This window comes from Sinocyclocheilus grahami, unplaced genomic scaffold (assembly GCF_001515645.1).
Source record: "Sinocyclocheilus grahami isolate Dianchi unplaced genomic scaffold, SAMN03320097.WGS_v1.1 scaffold367.1, whole genome shotgun sequence".
Taxonomy (NCBI): Eukaryota; Metazoa; Chordata; class Actinopteri; order Cypriniformes; family Cyprinidae; genus Sinocyclocheilus; species Sinocyclocheilus grahami.
The window spans coordinates 618,822-641,292 of record NW_015505546.1 but is presented as its reverse complement, the minus strand read 5'-3'; the positions used below and the strand labels follow the sequence as shown (position 1 = coordinate 641,292).

Genomic DNA, 22,471 nt, shown 5'->3' with positions numbered 1-22,471 from the left:
CAAAAAACTTGCTTTAAATATATAAAATATAAAAACTCTTTAAATATGAAAACGCACTTACAGTCTTTGAGTCAGAACAGCCGGCATAGTCTACTCTACCAGGATCAGGAAACAGTCCTCCATAAAATGTGCTGCTTAACTTTTATAAAGAATATCTCTTTGGATTTGAGACTTTAGTCTTTGCAACTTTACAGATCTTCTTTATGCACCAAGAGCTTGTAACACTCCAAAGAGAAAGGAACAATTGAAATCGCATCATATGACCCCTTTAAGATAACTTAAATTTAAATGATCAATGAAACTGAATCCTTAAAGTCATTTATTTATTTATTAATTATTACCATAAATTATTACCTAAAGTTGCATATCCCTGCTCATTTTAGAACAAACCAAAATTTTACTTCAAATATCGGTAACACCATATAGACATAAGTGGCTGTGTCACCAGTGTTTGATTGAAATTATTTAAAAATCAAAATATTCTTAAGCTTCTATTTTAATGGATATAGCATATTAAACTATATTTTAATTTAAAATTCATTTTAAATGCACAGCAATACATTTTATTAGAAAAAAAGCAAACAAGAATTTTTACAAATTCTGCCTCTCATTTGCCACCCCAATTGAAGAATGACCTATAAATGACATATGAGCCGGTTCGTTTAAGTGACTCAAAACCATGCACAGCAATAAAGTAGGCTATATACCGAACTGACTCTTCTGAAACGTTTTTTTAATGAACCGTTCAAAGGGCTCGGTTTTATTTTCCAGTGTTCGTCAGAGTGGTTACTGAATCAACATCTGGCTCACTTGCATTCAAATAATGCATCTCATAATTGTGTACTGCAGTTATATCTGATCAAATGCACATTATTATTCTTTAGCTTTGGTTAAACAAATCAATTTTGTTTGGTTGGAACAGCAGCTATGCTAGGGTTACCATACGTGCCATTTTCCCAGGACGCGTCCTGGCCAGGATTTCTATATTGCCTAAAATATCTAGGTTTTGGCTTTGTTTGCGAGTGCAGACCGATAGGTGTATGATATTTTAGGCAATATAGAAATCCTGGTCCTGGGAAAATGGCACGTATGGTAACCCTAATCTATGCTAATTATGTTTCTCTGTTTTTGCCTAACTAGGATTTACACAAGCTTCAGTCTGGATCCAGAACACCTGAGAAGAGATGATGCCAACCCCTCAGAGGACCTCATGATGCCAACCCTGAAACAACATACAGAACTACCACATTTGCTATAAGTTTGATTGCATCATATAATAATTGCTGTTAATAGTGTTCATCGTCTGTTTGATTATGTCTTTAATTGATTTTTCCGTACATTTCTGCCATATGTACATTAACTGACCGTCACCACTGATAAGCTACCACTAAATATTGTAAAAACTTAATTTGCTGTAAAGTTGCTTTGCAACAATTTGTATCGTAAAAAGCACTATACAAATAAACTTGAATTGAATTGAACTTGCTGAACTGCAATAGCCTACGTCGAAATAAACCTGAAATCAGTGCAATTACTGACTGGTTGTTTAAATGACAGAGTGTAGTTAAAGACCGATTTTTAATAATGAATATTTAATGAAAACACAAACTGCTCCAGCAATAGTTAATCTGGCTCGTAAATTGTGCCGCTCCAGAGCGCAGGGTGGCGGCGGGTTAACGTACATTGAAAGTGAATGTTGACGGCAGCACTGTTTTGCACTGTGCACAGCGTGAAGTAGGCGGGAATTGTGCTCGCATTTCATTTTTTATTACATCATATGTTTTAGGAGTGTCCATATCATGCAAAACTGCGCGCAGGTTTGGTTTGTGTTCGTTTAAGTAACCGCTCGCCACGTTTCCTTCACTTCCGCGTCTGTTTATGCAGGTAAAAGGGATATTTTGAAGAGAATGGAAGATAAAAAGGTAAAAGTCACTACACTATCTTCTAGTGAACAACTCCAGTAACTAACGAAACCTAATAAAGTGCTCGATTTACGCCCATCCATGACTGTATCTCATCTGTTCATGCAGAATTGCACAGGTCCTCTTATGATTGCGCTGCAATATAATGACCTATTTGACTTGGACTCAATCTCAACGTCCACAGATACAGATGCACTACCCAAAGGCAGAGCATTCACCTTTATGAAGGTAGGTCAAGTTTTTAGGATGCATGGCCAATTTCAGAGGCAGTTTATGGTGGTTTATTATGATCTTAAAATGCTTGCTGTGAATGTAGGCTGTGCAAACAGTGAATGAGAGACTTGTGGAACAGAACAAGTCCGACTGTTTGCTTTTTGAAGTGATCCTCATTTCAAAGGAGTGTTCAGAAGAAATCAAAACGAAGATAGTTGAGAGTGTAAAGCATTATGGTAAGTTCACTTTGGTAAGGCCATTTTAATACAGCACTTGTATAGATACAGAATAGGGACTAAAATGTTTTTTTTTTCTCTCCAAGTGGTCAAAGAAGGTGCTCCTGATTTTTCTTTTAAATATTTAGTATTTCGATGTTTTTATTAAATGTTATATGAAAAAACATAAAAAAAAAAGATGCACTACCCAAAGGCAGAGCATTCACCTTTATGAAGGTAGGTCAAGTTTTTAGGATGCATGGCCAATTTCAGAGGCAGTTTATGGTGGTTTATTATGATCTTAAAATGCTTGCTGTGAATGTAGGCTGTGCAAACAGTGAATGAGAGACTTGTGGAACAGAACAAGTCCGACTGTTTGCTTTTTGAAGTGATCCTCATTTCAAAGGAGTGTTCAGAAGAAATCAAAACGAAGATAGTTGAGAGTGTAAAGCATTATGGTAAGTTCACTTTGGTAAGGCCATTTTAATACAGCACTTGTATAGATACAGAATAGGGACTAAAATGTTTTTTTTTCTCTCCAAGTGGTCAAAGAAGGTGCCCCTGATTTTTCTTTTAAATATTTAGTATTTCGATGTTTTTATTAAATGTTATATGAAAAAACATAAAAAAAATTTCATAAGTGCTTGTTTTGTATACTATTTTTATGCAATTCTTATTAAGCATGATATGCTTGTTGTTATGTGCTTATTTTTACATCATGTGCTTATTTTGCATTGGTTTTTTCTATCATTAGGTCTAGAAATTGGCAAATTTTTCTTTTGCAAAAAGGAAGAACTCATAAATACTCTTCAGTCAAACAAAGTTAAGCTGTTCCTCTCTACTGAAAGGGATGATGTCTATGAAGCTCTGCATACAGGTAGATCACTTCATGAACATTTAACGAGTTGTTTTAAAATATTTATTTTTAATGCATGATTTAAAAAAAAAAAAAACGAATATTTGCATTAATACACATTAGTTTATGTTTGCACATTTTGTTGAGTTTAGGAATTCCAGCTGCTTTGCTGTACGATCAAGCTGATGATCATGTCTTCAATCAGCTAACGGTCATTTTCTCTGGTGACGTTATCGGTTTCTCTGAGGATTCACTTGATGGTCTTTCAGAGTTTGGATTCAGTGAAACCCAAATAGAGACCATCAAAACAGCAAAGGTAAATTATGAAATATTTGTATTTACGCAACAATCTTTTTTTTTTTTTTTTGGTCTAGTACTGTTTTTTAAGCTTCATTAGTCATATTAACCTAGTCTTATGTTACCAGATCTGCATGAAGGAGTTTGCCGTTCTGATCGGTCAGATGAGAAGGAGGTTTGGGCAAGAGAACAGCCCTCTCTGTACCTGTGTCTTAACCTCGTGGGGCTCTAGAAATGTCTGTGCATCTGCCCTGAAAACTCTTCGGGAATGGGGTCTGGATGTGGACGAGGCGTTTTGTCTGGCTGGAGCTCCTTGCAGCCCCATACTGGCTGTAGTTAAACCCCACATACTGTGGGACGGTGGCCTTCTCAACATGAGTTAGCAGCACTAAGCTGGACACACGTGTGTAGCTTACCTTTCTTTTAATCAGGTGCCAATTCTATTCTCTTGCTGTTACACTTGACTTTGCATATTTTATTCAAAAGGTTTATGTTGTCAAATAAGAAGCATCCATATGGGGTGATTAGGGTTTAATAGTAATTCACAGTACTATATATAGATTTTTTTTAGGGGTTTGTATGAAGCTTTTCTATGTTTACATTTGTTTCAAATTATAGTACATGCTTAACTGTAGGAAAAAATTAAAAACAAGGTTAAATACCCCCAAAATCTACTGAAATTAAATGCAGCCATATTTAGAAGACACCAAATGAGCAAAGTCCGAGCATAAAATGTCATAATATATTTTATATAATCGAATTCACAGAGTCAGCATGCTTGCACCATTGTTAAAGCTGATCCTAACATGGCTTGGGTTGAATTTCAGAAAGGCACTACTTTCAGCTAAACAGCTGTGATCTCAACAAATTACATATAACAAATATATAATATTAAAGATATAGTTCACCCAATATGAAAATTCCTTTAAAACATTTTTTTTATATATATATATATACCTCCCAAGTCATAATGTTTCGAATATGAGTGAAAATTTTCATTTTGGGTGAGCTATTCCTTTAAGAGTAAAAGTACATTTTCAAGCAGTATCAGTTACATTTATGCATATTTCAACAATAATGACATTGGCAAAATTAAAGCGAAGAGTACAATATTTTGCAGTCATGCAGTAACATATTGCAACTAAAATAAGTGATTGTCTTTGGCTCAACAGTAAAACACTTATACAAACTGATAAATCAACCATAGTATGAAATGTAAAAAAAAAACAACTATTACGGATCAGATTGATCTCCACTAAAAGTAAACACAAATGTGAATGTTGCACATTCATACAAATGTGGCTAAGATAAGAATACAAAAATATATTTATGCTTCCAAAGTAATTCATCCTTCATCTACTAGTTTTTTTTTTATGTGACAAGGTTACAGATATCACTTTCTAATATTAGACACTACAATGATACTATACATATGAAAATCAACATACGTATGGTTTGTATTTGAAATGGTATGCAGCTCTTTGTGATCAAGATCAAGTATTATGATAGGAAACTGAAAGTTCTCCTTCATGCTGAGCAAGTTTTGCTTGAAGTAGCATCAAATAAAATTTCAGTTTCAAAACATACTGTATATATTTCAAAAATACTTCTACCAAGTGGTCCTTAGACATAGATGCCCTCAGGATTTAAACCTGAGGAGATCGGACTATGGAGTCCATGGATGCTGCCAACCACTGGATGAGATGAACCCGGTCGTTTCAATGAGCCAGTTAATGCAGCAAAGTCTGGGAAATGAAAGAAAACAATTTAAAGAACTTTGTCTAATATCTCATTGTGCTTACAGGGATTGTAAAGCTCATTTTAACTATATATGCTAGGAACAACTTAAGAATACAAACAAAATGAGTGTAGTCTTGACCAAATATTTCCATAAATCTTTGCTTAATTCCAATAACAGTTGCTTGTTTGGAATATCACACCACCATACAACTATTTCTGTGGTATATAGTATGGATACAATGCATGTAATGCCAATTTTTTTAATGCATACACTCTAAAAAATGCTGGGTTAAATATAACCCAGTGCTGGGTAAAATAGGGGCAAATCCAGCAATTGGGCTGTTTTGACTCAGCGGTTGGGTTACTACCCAGAAGGTTGGGTTAAACATTTAACCCAAGCGCTGGGTCAAAACAACCCAATTGCTGGATTTGTCCCTATTTTACCCAGCACTGGGTTGTATTTAACCCAGCATTTTTTAGAGTGTGGAATATGCAAATACAACAGAGCACAATGCTGTATCCACAATGCAATGCAGTTTACTTATTTCTAGTGTGACGAATGAGCTGGAAATAATATAATCTGTGATTTTGACTCATTATTTGATCAGATTCAGACTGCATTCAGTATGCTAATATTCAAACTAGCCTTTTTAATTAGCCAAGTAGCCAAGCCTTTGGATATTGTAAACTGTTTGGCCAATAACACGTACAATACCAACTCTAACCACAAGGTGGCACTTTGGATTAGTAATATAAACAATAACAGAAAAAGCACTTTGAAGTCAGTGACATCTACAAACAGAAGACTTGCAACGGCAATGATATTTTTCATCCAGGCTTGACGTCAATAAAGTCCGAAAAAAAGAACAGATTTTTGTACTCGACAGAGTAAATGACAGAGGCAAGACCGCTGAGTCAATCATTGCAACGATAATCTGTCACGGCACTGATGAAGCAGGACCACGCAAAAGCTTTTAACTCTGTCCTACATGGGCCTGCAGGTTTTTGCTAGATGTGTAAGTGAAAAGTTACTTGGCACTGCACTAAATTAAAAACAGATGTGGTCTGGCGCTGGTCATTAATGACACTTGTAAAATGGACTTATTACTCATTATGGTTGAGGTCTTATTTTCATTCACGCTAACAGAGTCCTAACAGAATCCACACTGTATGGAGCATATCCCTGGGGCTTTAGATATATTGTCAGTAAAAATAATACCTTTATAATCAGTTGTGTTGTTGGAGTCATCATCGCCAGGCTCCACGGGCAGAACAGTGACTTTGGTGCCTGTTTGTTGTATGAACTGCTGTAGGTTTACCTGCCTCAACTCTTTGGTAAGCTGCTCCAGTTCATACTGACTCTCCTGGTGGAAAGAGGGTGGAGAAGGTGCTAATGAAATGTTTGTATAGTATTGCAACTGGCACTCAGCCTGCAGCAATGCAGTAACAACTGGCTATAAACAGTAACAATGTTCCAATGTACTCCCACAAAATCAGCTCACGATTCTAAACAGATGTGCCATTTTTGCATTTACACCAATCACAAGAAGTGAGAAATGTTTTAGACCGAACTCTTCTGAAAAGAGCAGCTAAGACCAGCATGAATTTCTTTGTTAGTGAGTGCTGGTTTGGAACTTTAGCTAAGTGTACTTCCAACCAGCTATGTTGTTCACCATTTGCCATTTGTTGAGGCTAGTCAACCTGCATCAACATTTTGCTGGTTTAACTACTTAAGAAGCCTTGTGGAGGAAACCACAGAGTCAAGTTTTGGCTGTTTAGACTGGTCGAGTTAGTCCCTGCTGGTAGATGCAGATATTTTTGGATGGCTCTTAAAAAGCGTGAAATGGAAATGCTCCCTGCTGCCTTTGAAATCACAGCTAAGGCTAGTCGCTAATGAAGGAGAAGGACTAATGTTTGCACATTGATTCTTGTGGTGCCATCAGCTAATCACCACTGTCAACATGTCATGACGTCAAACTTAAGACCGAAACACTTTAAAAGGGGGCCTATTATGCTTTAACTTTTTCAACTTTAGTCTGTAATGTTGCTGTTTGAGCATAAAAAAGATCTGCAAAGTTACAAAGCGCAAAGTCCACTTCAAAAGGAGATATTTTATTTAACAAATCACTTTTCAAAAACTACAACGAACGACTCGTTTGGACTACAATGCATATTTTCCGGGATTTGTGATATCACAAATATCGACGAATGGGACGAGACCTGGTTGAGCTGCACTAGAGAAGGCAGCGAGTGTTATCACTATGTCGGAGACATGCTAGCTTTCCCAGGGCAGACAAACTTAGAGTGGTTACAATCATCCGGGTTTAAATCGTGCTCAAATTGATTTGATTTTGATGCAATATTTACACTGAAGCTCGCAGGTGGCTATGGTAAGGGGCATGACATTTCCCGACCAGGCGCCGAGTGCTGCCAATCACAGCACACACTGGCCCAGCTAACCAATCACAGCACATTTCGTATTTCAGAAGGCGGGCCTTCATTTGATACAGGAACTATTCGAGCCATTCATGCCAGACTGGGGAGAGAGGTGTTGTAATAATGTAAAATATGTGAAAAAAAATGTGTTTTTCGAACAACCTATTATGAGAGCCTGTTCTAGTACACCTTCAAAACAAAATCAAGACTTTGTAAAAGAGCATAATGGGACCCCTTTCAAATCTGAATAGATTTGAAACACTAGACATCATTCACTTGCCAACTCTGTAAATGATTACAGAAGAAAAAATGGACATCATACACTAAAAAAACTAAATAAAGATTGCACCGTACCAAATGATGACAAATGATAAGTATTTCAAAATCAGCTTTAAATATCAAAAGTGTTTGATATCCTTCAGCTTGATGGAATCATGGTCTGAAGCTATTGATCACTGCGAGAAATCAGTCAACTCCCAACTGGCCAAAATCTGAAGAATGGCTCGGTGACATTTGTCAACTTTCGGCAAATAGTGTCAACTCATCCAGACTGCAAATTAGAGCAAACTTTTTTGTAGTGTATGTTAGCCTTTACTTCTAGGTACTTCTGGGGGATCCTGCACCACTCAAACAACTGGTACTGAAATAAACAAACAGGCTGCGTTCCAATTAATTTTTTATGCCCTTCCCTCGCAAACTTCCCTCCGTCTTGTTTACTCGAATGTACGTCATTGATTACGTTGCATGGGTGCCCACTACAGGCGGAACCCTTACAATGGGCTGAACTGGAACTTTCTAAGCCCTTTTGTTTACATTTTTCCCCTTACAAATTTGTTTGGTACAGCATTCTATATGTACAGTATAAAGGTATGCTTGGCCTGTTATAAATATAAAAAACAATTTATATATTATAGAGTTGTTTGGGGTGGGGATAAGATCTGCAATGACGTCACAATCGCATTGCATTGTGGTCTATGGAGCGGCCTGAAGTGTGCATATGAAGCAGACTCGCTTCCTCTGTCAAAATCGAGGGGTCGAGGGTCTGTCCATATAAACTTCCCTCATCCACTTTACGAAGTGGAACGCACTTCAAAATGGCAGTGGGGATTCCCCCGAGGGGAATTGCTTAGGGAAGTTTGCCAGTGTGTGTCTAAAAGTGGAGTGAAACGCAGCTATAGTTAATAGTTTTATCCAGGTATTGTAGACTTCTTTGCAGCCAACACAACATATACTGGTGAAAAGCAGTGCTTATCTTTTTAATAATAATCTCTGGCACAAGACCAGTGATTACAACTGCAGTCTTCAATTTCAAAATTTCATATGTATTACTCAAGTTTTTGTTTGTGAAACGTGACATACCTGCAGTCTTTTGCATGACTCAGTCAGTGAGCGCTCCACTGCTCTTGAGCTGTTTTCAAGCTGGGCCGTGTGTTGAGCTTGAGCCTTGAGTTCTGCTTTCACTCTCTGAAGTCTAGCCTTCACTTCCCCCTCACTGGCCTGCTGGCTCTCTCTGATCTCCTTATGTTGCTTTTGAGCCTCTATGCCTGCCTCTACACCCTGCAGAGACATCAGCCGCTGTTCCAGATCCGCCGCACAGCCGCGCAACCGACTGCTCAACTCCTGGAGGTGCTCCTGCAGCTGCCTCTCGCTCTCCCGCTCGATCTCGAGCTCGGTTGCCCAGAATTCCTCTTCCTCAATCTCCACCTTGCTCCTTCGCACCTGCTTTTCCAATCTTGAAACTTCCTCTGTCATCTTCGCATACAGTTCGTCGTCCTCTAGTCCAACTCTTTTCTCAGTCAACATTCGAAGCTCTGCCTCGTACGCCTCTATCCTGCTGTCTAGAACCAAAAGAGTCTCCCTCTGCAGTCTCACCAGTTGGGTAATATCCTCCACGCGGTGGCCTGATAACCGAGGGGACATTGATGGTGAATTGTGAGTGCTTCTCACTAAAACCTCTCGTTGTTTGGCACTACCGTCACTGAGCCTGCCTCCACTAAGGATGTCCCTCAGACTGCGGGGCACACCGGTGAAGGTCAGAGATTTGCGCCGTGGCTCACGCCGACGGAGGGAACGGTCACCCGGAGCTCGGAGCTTGGCCATCAACGGAAGGCTCTGCCGATGCAAGCCACGCTCTGGGCCCCGAGGATTCAGACTTTCGGTTGAGGGGTACTCATTGAGAGATGGACCAGTACGGTGTAGGATAAACTGCACGTCACCGGCATACTGCCCCCAAGTGTTCAGAGAGGCCACCGGACTCTCGTGAGGAACGAGATGTCGCTCGGTCTCCCTCCATTTTTCAATCAATGTATACCGTCCTGTGCGACCTATAAAAAAGAACAATGATTACAGTACTGAACAAGACTACCAACAAGCCATAGATATTAAAGGGCTAGTTCAAGAAATTTCACAAAGAAAACAAAAATAATAACTTTATTCAACAATTTCTTCTCTTCCATGTCAGTCTTTCTGGCGTTCTGATGTAGAACCTGGATGCGCTGTGCCTTGTTTACAAGCAGAAGACGCACACTGTACATAAAACATGTTTGAAGTAAACATGTCTTAAGATTTCGAGAGAATGACTTGCAATTTTTTGCCCAGCCTTACTTATTTGAACCAGAATATACAGACGATGAACGAAGAGAGATGGACGTTCTACGTCAGAACATCGGCTCTTGCGTCAGCAGCACCACACGCATCCGTCGTGATACTATTGTGAACGCACTTCGAAGACTGACATGGAATTGTTGAATAAAGTCGTTATTTATATTTTCTTTGCGCACAAAAAGTATTCTTGTAATTTCATAAAATAACGGTTAAACCACTGATGTCACATGGACTACTTTAACGTTGTCCTTACTACCTTTCTGGGTCTTGAATGTGGTAGTTGCGTTTCTGTCTATGCAGGGTCAGAAAGCTCTCGGATTTCATCAAAAACATCTTTTGTGTTCCGAAGATGAACAAAGGTCTTACGGGTTTGGAACAACATGAGGATGCATAATTAATTACATAATTTTTAATTTTGGGGTGAATTAATTGTTAGGTGCTCTCAACAAATTTTTGTTGACTAATATGTTGCAAAATTGACCTTAGCATCATGCTAAAGCAACAATTTGTCAATGAAAACAGTATGATTTACAATCTCATGTTAGTGTACATCATTATAAACACTTTGCCAAAGTAGTATTACTTTATTTCTGTAAAACCTTTTTAATGGGAAAAAACCCCACAGTGTAATTCTTGTTTAAATCTGTTATGGTATGACTTATATCATTATGTGAATACACAAATATATTAGGGATGTTTTCCCAATCCCATTCCACCCTCTTCCGCCCATCATTTCCTGTTCTTCTCCACTACCATATAATTTGCTTAAATGACAGAATAATTCTTCTTCATAAAATTAGTGCACTTCATCTAAAGATACACATTTGAAACAGTGAGCAATGTTTTTTTTTTATATATATATAATTTCTTCCCTCAGTAAAAACATACAAATTACTTTCAAAACTGTCAAAGAGGATTGAGGTGTTCTTAAGAGTTTTTTCTTTCAGTAGAATGAGTCAGATTTTCCATGTCAGCGGGCACTTTGGTTGTACCAGTGCGTTTCTCACTAATACAAGAGGGGGCCCTTAGATTGTACCAGTCTGAGTGCAGCTGAAAATAGAATCAAACCATGATGTTGTGTGCGTTTGTGTTTTAATGAGCCTGTTTTGAATGTTCTATTGCACAACAACTGCAGCTATTTTCACGGAAATAAAGTTAACGAAAATCAAATACACTTTTTCAGTTTTTGCATTTTAGGTAGGTTTGCTAAGGTTAGATTCATATATTTAATACATTTTAATTAATACATTACAATTAATAAAATTAAGAAGAATGTAAGAATTTCGCTCTGAAACATGATAATTGCTATTTATCAGCATGCATAATTTTAGACAATAATCCAAGAATTTCGTTACAAACAGTAAACAATTAGACCTACTAGAGAAATTTTATGTCGGAGCGGGATCTGAGCGGGAATTGGTTCACGGTGAGCGTGAGCGGAATATTAATGGAGCGCTTGCTTGTGCGGTTAGAGCGACTGAGCGGAGCGCACGTCCATAGAGCGGAAAACGGAGCGGAGCGTCACACCGCTCCACTTCGCTCACATGCTCTGATGTCGACCAAGACAGGTTTGAATCAAAAACAAAGTGCTTTGGGTCCCAATGGTGATGTAATTAACTGAAATCAGCTTTGTAGACTATTTGCGCCCTCTCCTTTAAACTCCTTAAAATATGCCTGATGTCTTTAGACAAGTTGTTAAACTAGTCTCAAGCTGTTGGAAAGCCAAAACAAACTCTCGATACTTAATCTTCTTTTTCATTATGAAATGGATGATGATTACTCAATCAACCTCAATGCCAGATGGTTTCAGCATTACTCAAAATGTATGGCATCGGTGTTAGCAACTATGGCTTCCATGATTTATGTCTTCCATGCCACTGCTGGGGAGTAACCAACCAAAAATAGAAGCACAGCTTTTTGGTAGTAGAAGTTATTTTAAGAGCAATTTTTTAAAAGATAGCAGTAGCATGACAGAATTGTTTATCAGTGTTTTTTGTGTCATATTGTGTTACTCCTTGTGTGTTGGGATGTCTAAATCATTTTGATGAATACGTTTGTTCAGACGATTCATTTCATTGAATTACATACTCATTTGAGTAGTACTCATTTCCTTTGTTTTTTATTTTGTACTGTTCTCTGAGGTCCACTTATAATGTTATCAAGGTTTTTACATCATAAAACATAATTCAGAAGTAATAGGCTATTTTTTGTCCTGTTTTTAACCCCGCTCCTCAGAATGCTCCATTTGAATAGGTGCGGCGGATTGTAGATTCGGAAGTAAATGCCCACTGATATGATTGTGTATGCAGCGATTTAAGTTAAAAATGCATAAATACTCCATACATATCAAACAATCTGTAATAACAGACAAAGCAATAGTAATCATGTAATGAAAACAGTTACTCACACTTGTCTCATTACTGTCGGATCCAATATAGTCGGCATAGCATTGTCTTTTATTTTCAATCTTTCTGAAAATCCTGCATCGGATTGTGCCTAGTTTGTAAACGAATCCACGGTAAAACGAAGTGAACAAAGGACCAAGTTCTTACTGATGTGGTCTGGATCTTCATTAAAAATAATAAAACAATTTCCTAATGTTCAGATCAGAAGGAAGGTAATGCAAAGACTGTTTTTCCACAACTTTCCACTGCACAGAAACCAAACGATAAAGATCTTTATCGTTTGGTTTCTACGTAGATTTGCATTCGCCCCTATCTTTATTTACTCTACATGCACGAATCCGTGAGCGGGGCTAAAGAGGCAGTTTTATATCATAGAGTAGTACATTCCACAAGCTATTGTTTTTAGACTAACAAGAAAGCTTTCAGTTCTGAAACTTACAGGATGTTTTTAATAGTACAATTATTTTGTTTTTAATAGAACAGCACCTCTTATATGTCAAAAGATAAAGGGAATTTTGGTTTCTCAGTTTACAACCCCTAAAGGCCTTCTGAAGTGAATCGATGTGTTTGTGTAAGAAAAATATAATCTCTAGCGTCCGATAACTGTCGCATGCATGTTCACGAGAGAGTGGCGTTCCAGCGGATGATGTAGGACGTAGGTGTAGCGCCGGTGAGAAGTGACGAACACACAAGTGCAGAGGAGAGAGCAAAACAAAACACCGGTCACGACTTAGAAGTACAAAACTGTAAAGAAAAATATCGGAGGATTTCGAGATATAAGCCAAGAGGAGACTGGCTTTCCTTTGCTGTAAACTAGCAGATTCTCAAAGGAGCTTATACTACGCCTACGTCATCCGCTGGAACGCCACTCTCTCGTGGATACGAAAGTTAGCGAAAGCTAGAGATTGTGGGTTATAAAGTTGTAAATATAGATATTTTTCTTTCACAAATGCATCGATTCACTATCAGAAGGCCTTTATTAACCCCCCGGAGCCATGCTAAGTACTTTTTATGATGGATGGACGCAGTTTTTTGGATTTCAAAATCTTAAACCCCATTCACTGCCATTGTAAATCTGGGAAAAGCTCACTGTATTCATCTGAAAGAACAAAGTCCTATACACCTAGGATCACTTGAGGGTGAGTAAATCATAGGGTCATTTAAATTTTTGGGTGAACTATTCCTTAAAGTCATACAAGTTTTGAACGACATGAGGGTGAGTGATTAATGAGTTTTCATTCTTAGTTTAACTATTCCTTGTGAATATTTTTGTAGCTTGACAAACTGCAGTTTCAAAGTAGCTTCGCCAACACTTTTCCATACAATTTCTTTTTTAATATGAAAGATTACGTTAAAGGTGCTGTATGTAGGATTGACACCGAGTGGTTGAACTAGGTATTGCAGTCCAAATTCAAAATATTGGAGAGGGTTTTTTTTTCACCCGACCCCTCCTCTTCAGACTTGACGCACATGCAGGAACGAGCGCACTTGACGATGCATGAAATGAAATACGCTGTGTTTTCCGCCAACTGGCAACCCGGGGTGACGAAATACACTTGGGTAAACTGGCAGTGGGCGGGTTTCACAAACCAAAACAGAGACTGACATTCCGGCCCAGAACGCACATTTTCAAAGGAGAATAACTGACTGCTGCATTGTTTTTCAGATAAACAAGTATGTTAACTTAGCATGTTTCTTATTAAAGGTGCTGTATGTAGGATTGACACCGAGTGGTTGAACTAGGTATTGCAGTCCAAATTCAAAATATTGGAGAGGGTTTTTTTTTTCACCCGACCCCTCCTTTTCAGACTTGACGCACATGCAGGAACGAGCGCACTTGACGATGCATGAAATGAAATACGCTGTGTTTTCCGCCAACTGGCAACCCGGGGTGACGAAATACACTTGGGTAAACTGGCAGTGGGCGGGTTTCACAAACCAAAACAGAGACTGACATTCCGGCCCAGAACGCACATTTTCAAAGGAGAATAACTGACTGCTGCATTGTTTTTCAGATAAACAAGTATGTTAACTTAGCATGTTTCTTAAATATCTGCAAACATATTATGGTATTTTTATGCTTTAGTAGAGTCTAAAACTTACATGCAGCACCTTTAAAAGAGCAACTTCAAATTGACACTACCTACCAATTGCTTGAGCCAGAGCGATGACCACTTCCTGGCAGGTGGTGGCCTCTGTGACCCCACAGACCACGCGCTGAACTCCATCGACCCACACCTTCAGCTCCATCCTGGGTCAATCTCTGGAGGATCTGGGGCTGCTGGTCTGTGACGTCATACTGTCCTGCTCCAGGGGTCCAGTGTTATAGCCGTCACCCCCCTCACAGCAACTCTGCAACAACCACAACACGGGTTAGGAAACACCTGGGAATGATATACACTTCTCTCTGCCTTCTGCCACACTAATAAGTGTGGGCAATGTGGGCGTCTGAAATGAATTCAATCTTGTGTTTTTGAATGTCTTTTGTTAAATTTGTATTTTTAAGTCAAAGACACCTTGCAGACTGGTGTTTCGTTTAGCAAGTTTGTTCTGATGCTATTTTGAGGCACCAGAAGACTTGAAATATAGCGCACATGTGGATCACTTATGGTGTTATTTTTTGTTTAACAGCAGAAGACCGCTAATTCGGTATGAAATGACAAGAGGGTAATAAGTAAATTATGACAAAATGGTCTTTTTGGGTGAAGTATCTTTTTACCACTATTGTTTTGCTGCTTTATTTTCTTCTGTAAATGCAAATGATTTATTCCCACACGATTTGTTCTGTCTCTTTGTTCTCAGCTGAATGTTTATTTTTAATGAGGTTACAAAGTGGCATTTGTGGTTAGAAAGCCATTAAAAGAACAAATTCTATATACAAATTTCTAACCTTTTTTAGCTTAAACAAATAACCATTAACTTTACAACAATCTGAAATGCATCCGTCTAGGAACAAAGACAAGTGTTATAATGAGAGCCTTTCCTAATCAGGAAAGCTTTGTAAAAGGAAATGACTGTGCTTTTAGCAGGAGACCTCTGTGCTTCCAGATGGACACATTTCCTTCCTCAGATCTCTGACTAGTTGAACAATCAGCTCTTCTTCTGTATTTAACAAAGAAACAAGATACTAAAAAAATATTCCGTTTCTTTGAAACAACAGCTCACACATGGTCCCAAAATAGCATATTTTTGAAGACACGAATTGGCCATGAATCTGCTTTTTGTGGAGGTGTGCCGAGGGTGTGAAGAGGAGGAGGATGACATGAAAAAGAGTTGGCTGCAGTGTGGACGTCCTGCTGGATACAGTGAGACCAGCTGGACCTGACATTATGTTCCTCCCACTTCTGTGAATAGGTACAATTTTAAGACTAAGGGCTGGCAACCACGCACGCCTGAGCAAATCTTCGGCTTTGCTGAGAAAATTCACAAGATCTCAGTGCACACAAAATGATGCATTACTCATAAAAAACGATGTGCAGTCCTCAAAGGACAACTCTTTTTGGGACTAAAAACCAGGTTGTTAAAACAAAGCTTACCAAGTTTTTTCAGCAGAAGTCTTTAGTTAAAGATCCTTCATAATTGAAAAATAAGAATTGATCATATAGTAAACCTTTTTTTTTTCTTAAACAGGCAGTTCTGGATATCTTTCACAGTATAATTCATTCATAATTCAGCTTAACAATAGCTCGTTTTTGAGCTTCTAATTGAAACTGCATTAATTTAAAGCAGCAGTTTTTATCATTATACATTTTATCAGGACATGTTTCCTGGGAATCAATCCATGACCTTGGCTTTTCTATTGCCACATTCTACCATTTCTTCAACAGTAACCCAATTGTTTGCATACATGATATAATAATACTTTGCATTAAACAATCAAGCCATTATTTCCAAGAACTACCCAACAAAAAGGTGTCTTTTCAATTGCTTTTTTCAACCCTGTAAGAGGGAGTACACTGAATATCTCTGGTTTAGTGTGGAGACATATGGTGCGGTGGAACCCCTGTAAGAGCTCTTCTGTCTGAGCCAAAATGGAAAAAAGAGAGCTTATTACAAAAAAACTAATAGCTACTGCAGTCAATGTGGAGTTCTTCCATTTTTTATTTATTCATGGTTTGGAATCATTCAGAAACCAGGCTGCCAATGCAAGGATATTCGATTCAAATCATTTTAAATTGGCCCAAAAAATGTATACAAAAAAGTCCCACCTGGAATTGTCACGCAACATCCACTCTTTCTTCATCTCTATTTAGGTGTGCGATCCTCAGCAAATGTCAAAAATGTGAGGTTTGTTGCACGCTGCATATAATTTTTTCTCCCTTTTGCCCTTCTGTAAGCAGATAAGTGTTTTGTCCTTCATTTTTACTACCCTTTACATGACAACAGATGGAGTCCTGTAGCCAATAGTCAGATGCATAGTGGGGCCATTTTATGTGCCCTTTTCTGACTAACGCAAAAGTGGCCTGCAGCCGACTCTATTCTGACATTTTTCCAGGAGCGATCACTGAAGCAAGGAAGCCCAGTTAACGGATGACTTCACATCTGCTGCATATATGTTTGAATTAACCAAAAACACAAGGGAACCAAGGTTGTCCGAACAGACATAGTACAAGATGTAATATCAAAACGTGTGTGATTTAAAGTTTGACCTAGGGCTGCACGATAAATCGAAATGGAATCGAGATCGCAATTCGAAACAGAAGATTTAACTGCTTTTATTGATTCAACGTGACTAATAAACACACGACTACAGCAATATACGGTTTATCTGAGTTCTCATTATTATAATTTTCATTAAAATAAAGTATATTTATAATGCAATGCCTTTATCACTGCTTAAATACTAAGAAATATGCTGTGTGCCTTACTCGGTGTAAGAAGCCACGTCATCTCACAGAAGGATTTTTTTTAAACACTCGACTGACGTTATGAAGTGAGTTTGGAGTAAAAATATGTTATTAAATGTGGTATTTTCCCATGCTTTCAGATGGAGCAGCATTTACTTCACAGAGCCGTAGTTCACTGAGAAGCTATGCAAACAGCTGTCATTATCGCGAACGATTTCTTCGATTTCATAATCGCGCAATAAAATCGTCTGCGATTTTTTTGTGTAACTTGTCAGTGAACTAAAGGCTATGTGTGGTAAATTCTGCTCCATCTGAAAGCACGTGATGATGATTTCCTGCTGATTACAGAACCGGCATTACTAACAAAATGCGCATGACAATCTCATTCGATTAATCGTGCAGCCCTAGTTTGACCTTCTAAGAATCAGATCACAAGTCCATAGTATTTGTTGTCTTTTTCACAATGGAAAAGCAGAATAAAAATAAAAAGCCGAGAACCTGAAACACAGTGCTTGGTAAGACTAAAAGAGCCACATAAGTTCAATGTCACTTTAAAATAGTGGAAGCGCAAACAAACGTCACGAGGCACTTCCAAGTCGTGTGGAAATTGAGAAGTACTGGAGCTACATTGGCCATTTGAACTGTTTTGTTCAGGCCACCAGACTTAATCAGGAAGAAACGGTGTTGAATTTGATTGCCGCCCCACCATGAGCACTCCATTCAATCATCTGCGCATCATGCTGAGCACAAGTGATCACTTAGTCTGAAACAAGCACTGCAGAAGTGACTCAAGCACCATTTGTGGAAGTCACAATGAAGCATTTGGGAACTGACTGTCCATTTGCTAGATCCATCTCTGACTTCATAATGACATCATTCCACATGAAAACTATGGGCCAGATTTACTAACAGTTTGCACTAACACAAATCCTTTGGCATTAAAAACTAGTTTTACTAAAAACATTAGCGATGAAAGGCGTGGACAGAGTTATTTTTGCAGCTGATCTTATTACATATGTGTTTGTAGGAGTTTCCATTTCAGTCACAAAATTTATGGGTAAATAAATCATGCAAAATGATTAACTAAAGTTTGTGGTAGTCGACTTACTGGTTATATATTTACGCCATTATTTAACGTCCCCAAAAAGCATGTCTTAATCCATTTTGTGCTTGTGTTGTTAGTAGATTGCATGCACCTGATGATATTATCGGCTGTGTTTGTTTGCGACCCTACACTAATTTGCGCTGGTCTTGGTAGACTGCATTGTTCATTATGTTCTTTCATAAACACAGCAAATGTCTCTTCTTAGGACGATGATGTCTATAAACCACTTATTTCTATATCTTTTACTCTACTAGCATTCAGACCATCAGTATGGCGTGAAGGAAACTCTTGCACTGTGAAATGTGACTTTAGCTGTTGTTTGCAGACAGAAAGCAGGAAGGAGGTATCAATTCCACCAGCGTTGATTTTGTGAAGTCTGTCTTTATAAGGCTAACCATCCCAATGAACTAAACTGAGTAATATCCTCTTACCATTGCTCATACTTCTGATTCAGGCATCTGAATTTTCCCTCAGGAATCAATGAAGTAAGATATCCAACGCTTTCCCGCCAATTTCAACCTGCTCATTAAAATCATTTGACAAACATGTCTTCCTTATGCTTTGTCCGTGACCAAGAGAATAATTTGTGGTGATTGCTAAGACAAACAAAACGTATTATTGCTCAAACTTAATGTTTAGTTGTAAAAACAAACCGCTAACCTGAAGTTAAACTTTGTCTTTGGATGGCATTTCTAGATGAGGGTTTTGTACGGGCACTCACATGTTCTTCATGAAAAACTCAAGATTTGGCTGATTCAAAAATTGCATAAAAGCATATATAGAAAAATAATATCCCCCAAATATTCCTCCAAATGGGAAGTTAACAGCATATGTCTTACAAAACTTACATTTGGTTATTAAGAATCAAGTGAGCTTTTGGCAGAGGCTAAACCCTAAAGTCTGTAAGGAAAGGATCAAATTAAAAACAAATGATACAAGTTTCGAAGTCTATCCAAAACCAAAGAGAATGAGCTAATTTCTAGAGGAAAGATGGTGTGCCGTTACTATTGCTGAGCTATTTTGGGTTAACCTTTTATTCTGTTGTGCTTGCGCTAGCTGCCATGCTACATGTAATTACTAGCAATTTATGCACTCTCCCATAATTAGTTGCAGGCCTGGCTGAAACCGTTCCAAGAGTAAAAACACTCCAAGAAACACAGATAGATAGATAGATACTTTCGAGGTCCACAAAGGGTATAAAAGTAGTGTAAAATTAATCCAGACTTGACAGTGACGCAATTCTTTTTTGTGATGAACAGATTGAAATCTATTGACAAACCTCACGTCACGTGACCAAATGGGAGGCTGAGGTATGAGTTTGATCAATGTTTTGCTTCGAGAGTGAATAAAGACCTCAATTTTGATCTGTTCTTCACAGAATGAGACCGTGTTGCTTAAAAAACGTATAAAATAGTCATCTGGATTAGTTTCATGCTACCATTTGATCCTTATTGGAGCTTGGAAGATTTGGGTCCCATTGACTTTCATAATATGGACAAAAACAGCTGAAACATTCTTCAAATTATCTTTTATGCTCCACAGACAAATGAAAGTCATACAGGTTTGGAACGGTGTCAGGATGAGGAAAAGATTTTTTGGGTCCACTGTATAGTGAAGTTACTGAAAAGATTAGCTAGTAACTAAGGCATTGTTGAGGCTTGAAGGCATGCAGGTGGTTATCCAAAGACTTGGGCCTTGATTTTACACCATGGAAACTGATAACATTGAGGTTACACATTCCACGCAGCTGGGCACTGAACGCTGAAGGAGATAAGACGATTCGAGCCCTGCTCGCGCTTTCTCTAATCAAAGACTTTCATTTGTAGCCATCATCCATGAGTTATATGGCTAAGAAATGTTATTTATACCATGGCAGGTTTTGATACTAAAGAAGAACTGTTTTTTCCTGGTATTCTCTTATATGAGCCACGGCAGTATTGGAATATATATTTAAACCTGGTGTTTTGAATATTGTTCCTTCCCTAGGGAAAATTAAGGTGCAAATCAAACAAACAACACCACTACACGATCAAACTGAACCACGAAAGACCTCCCATCTGCCAAACACAGAGGAGAACTGTGTCCTCACCAAATCTCCCATCTGGGATGACGGAGGAAGGAAAACAAACCTTCTTTCCCCACCCCAGTAAAACAATAACCTGAGGTTTTGGAAGAAAGAGAGTGAATTCACACTGAAATCTCCAAATCTTGCCCCTAAGTCTCTTTGGGTGTCCTAAAATGTACTTTGCTACGCTTGATTCTTTCACGTAGTTTGGCACATTTAGCCTGTAAGAGTAAAAAACAACGAGGAGCTTTCATGGAAGGTAACAGGAAAAAACAGCTTTCCTCAAAACTATGAAGGGAATAAAACCATGCCAGGTTTTAAACAAAGTCCTTCTCTAAGGACGTTAGATGGCAGGAACAGTCTACCTACAGTGGTATTTAACTACGGACCAGCAAGAGCCGCCTTCGCTCTTGTAAATCTCAGTTTGTTGAGTCTCAAGTCTCAGCTGAGGTGCTTTAATAAACTTGAGAATAAACGTCGGCCCCCCAATACCTACCTCCTCGCCCACGGCTAGGACGTAGACTGGCAGAATCGCCAACATCTGGATGGCACGTTTAGCTGGATAAAATACTGCCTTTGTTCTTTTGCCATGGTTGTGATCAGCAGGCTAGCTTTGAAGGACCAGCCAAAAACTGAGATACGAGGGTACTGGATGAAGTGTCAACGTGACTAAGTGGTTTATTATTAATCTCTCATCTCACCACTTTCAATAAAGTAGTTACGCATTCCCACTGTGAAGCATTTGCATACTTTCGTGGCAATACAAAAACGCACTTAAGACACTTTGTTGGATTAAATGAGTATTTTGCAGTAAATAGCCTACATGATAACCAATCTTTGTTAGACCCATCAAGGCCAACTTTCTGTTGCATTGCATGACAACATGGATTCTGCATGACATACTAATTATTTATACAAATTAAAAGTGCATTAAATGTTTTAATAGCTACATAATAACTGGGTTTGGAAGTAACCGCATATATTGGATCAGATAGACATGTTTCGATTGCCAAACACTGATGTTGTTAAGCAGACTGATCCTTCAAATATCAATAACTGAATACAAATAAAAAGCCAAAAAATCTTTGAGAGAATTTACAATCTACAATTTACTAATCTACCATCTTCATGTAGGTATGGTTAACGATTCATTGCATCCACATATAGAGGAGAACAAAAAAAGTAGCAGTGAAAAACGACTTTTAGCAGTTATTGTAATTATTTTAGCTGTTATTGCATGCGTTTTCCCACAGTGCTAAAAGCACATCTCAGTTTGCTTTGAATTTGATTAATAAACTCACATTTTGTGTTGATGTCAATGGATGCGATGGTCTGTATAACGGTACAGAATATTAAAAACATGCTGTTTTAATGTTAATTCATGCAACTAAATATTTCAGATTGTGATGCTGAATGCGTATGAACATATAGCAGCTGCTTTTAGGTTGCATTTCTGAAGTATTACATTGCTCCGCATGCAAAATCTGTACACTCTTACCTTTATGACTAAATGTAGGAAAACATTTATCCACTTTTTGTCCCGACCAAAGTTTGTGCAATAAATTAAAAAGGACGCTGTAACATTCAGGGTCTTTTTGTGTGTGTGCCAAGACTTACTATACAGCTCCGTTTGCTAAATATGAACGAACTGCTCTTATATGTTGTGTTTGTTACAGCGCAAAAGTCTGAGAAAATAAGCGGACTTGATCCGTAGGGATCACCGCCCCACAGGAAAAAGTTTTCACGCTGTGCTGCAGTGAGTCCAT

At 38.3% G+C, this 22,471-nt stretch overlaps 2 protein-coding genes across 3 annotated transcripts in view; one reads left to right on the top strand and one right to left on the bottom strand.

Moving 5' to 3' along the window:
* LOC107549276 (cytosolic 5'-nucleotidase 1B) overlaps positions 1–4,937 on the top strand; it is a 17,949-nt gene extending 13,012 nt beyond the window's left edge. Inside the window, exons 2-7 of one of the 2 annotated variants that reach the window (XM_016230301.1) lie at positions 1,787–1,922; positions 2,031–2,150; positions 2,239–2,371; positions 3,105–3,227; positions 3,359–3,522; positions 3,632–4,937. In XM_016230301.1, the coding sequence (XP_016085787.1) occupies positions 1,908–1,922; positions 2,031–2,150; positions 2,239–2,371; positions 3,105–3,227; positions 3,359–3,522; positions 3,632–3,886 (810 nt within the window). In that variant the 5' untranslated portion in view covers positions 1,787–1,907 and the 3' untranslated portion in view covers positions 3,887–4,937. Of the gene's footprint in view, positions 1–1,701; positions 1,923–2,030; positions 2,151–2,238; positions 2,372–3,104; positions 3,228–3,358; positions 3,523–3,631 lie in introns of those variants that run through there. The other variant, XM_016230300.1, reaches the window with a different exon arrangement.
* Positions 4,729–22,471, bottom strand: LOC107549274 (ras association domain-containing protein 8-like). Its single transcript, XM_016230298.1, has 5 exons — positions 22,204–22,471; positions 14,836–15,040; positions 9,039–10,003; positions 6,463–6,607; positions 4,729–5,248 (listed from the first exon to the last, which is right to left on the bottom strand). Exons 2-5 carry the CDS (start codon positions 14,936–14,938, stop codon positions 5,127–5,129), a joined length of 1,335 nt encoding a protein of 444 aa, XP_016085784.1. The 5' UTR covers positions 14,939–15,040; positions 22,204–22,471; the 3' UTR covers positions 4,729–5,126.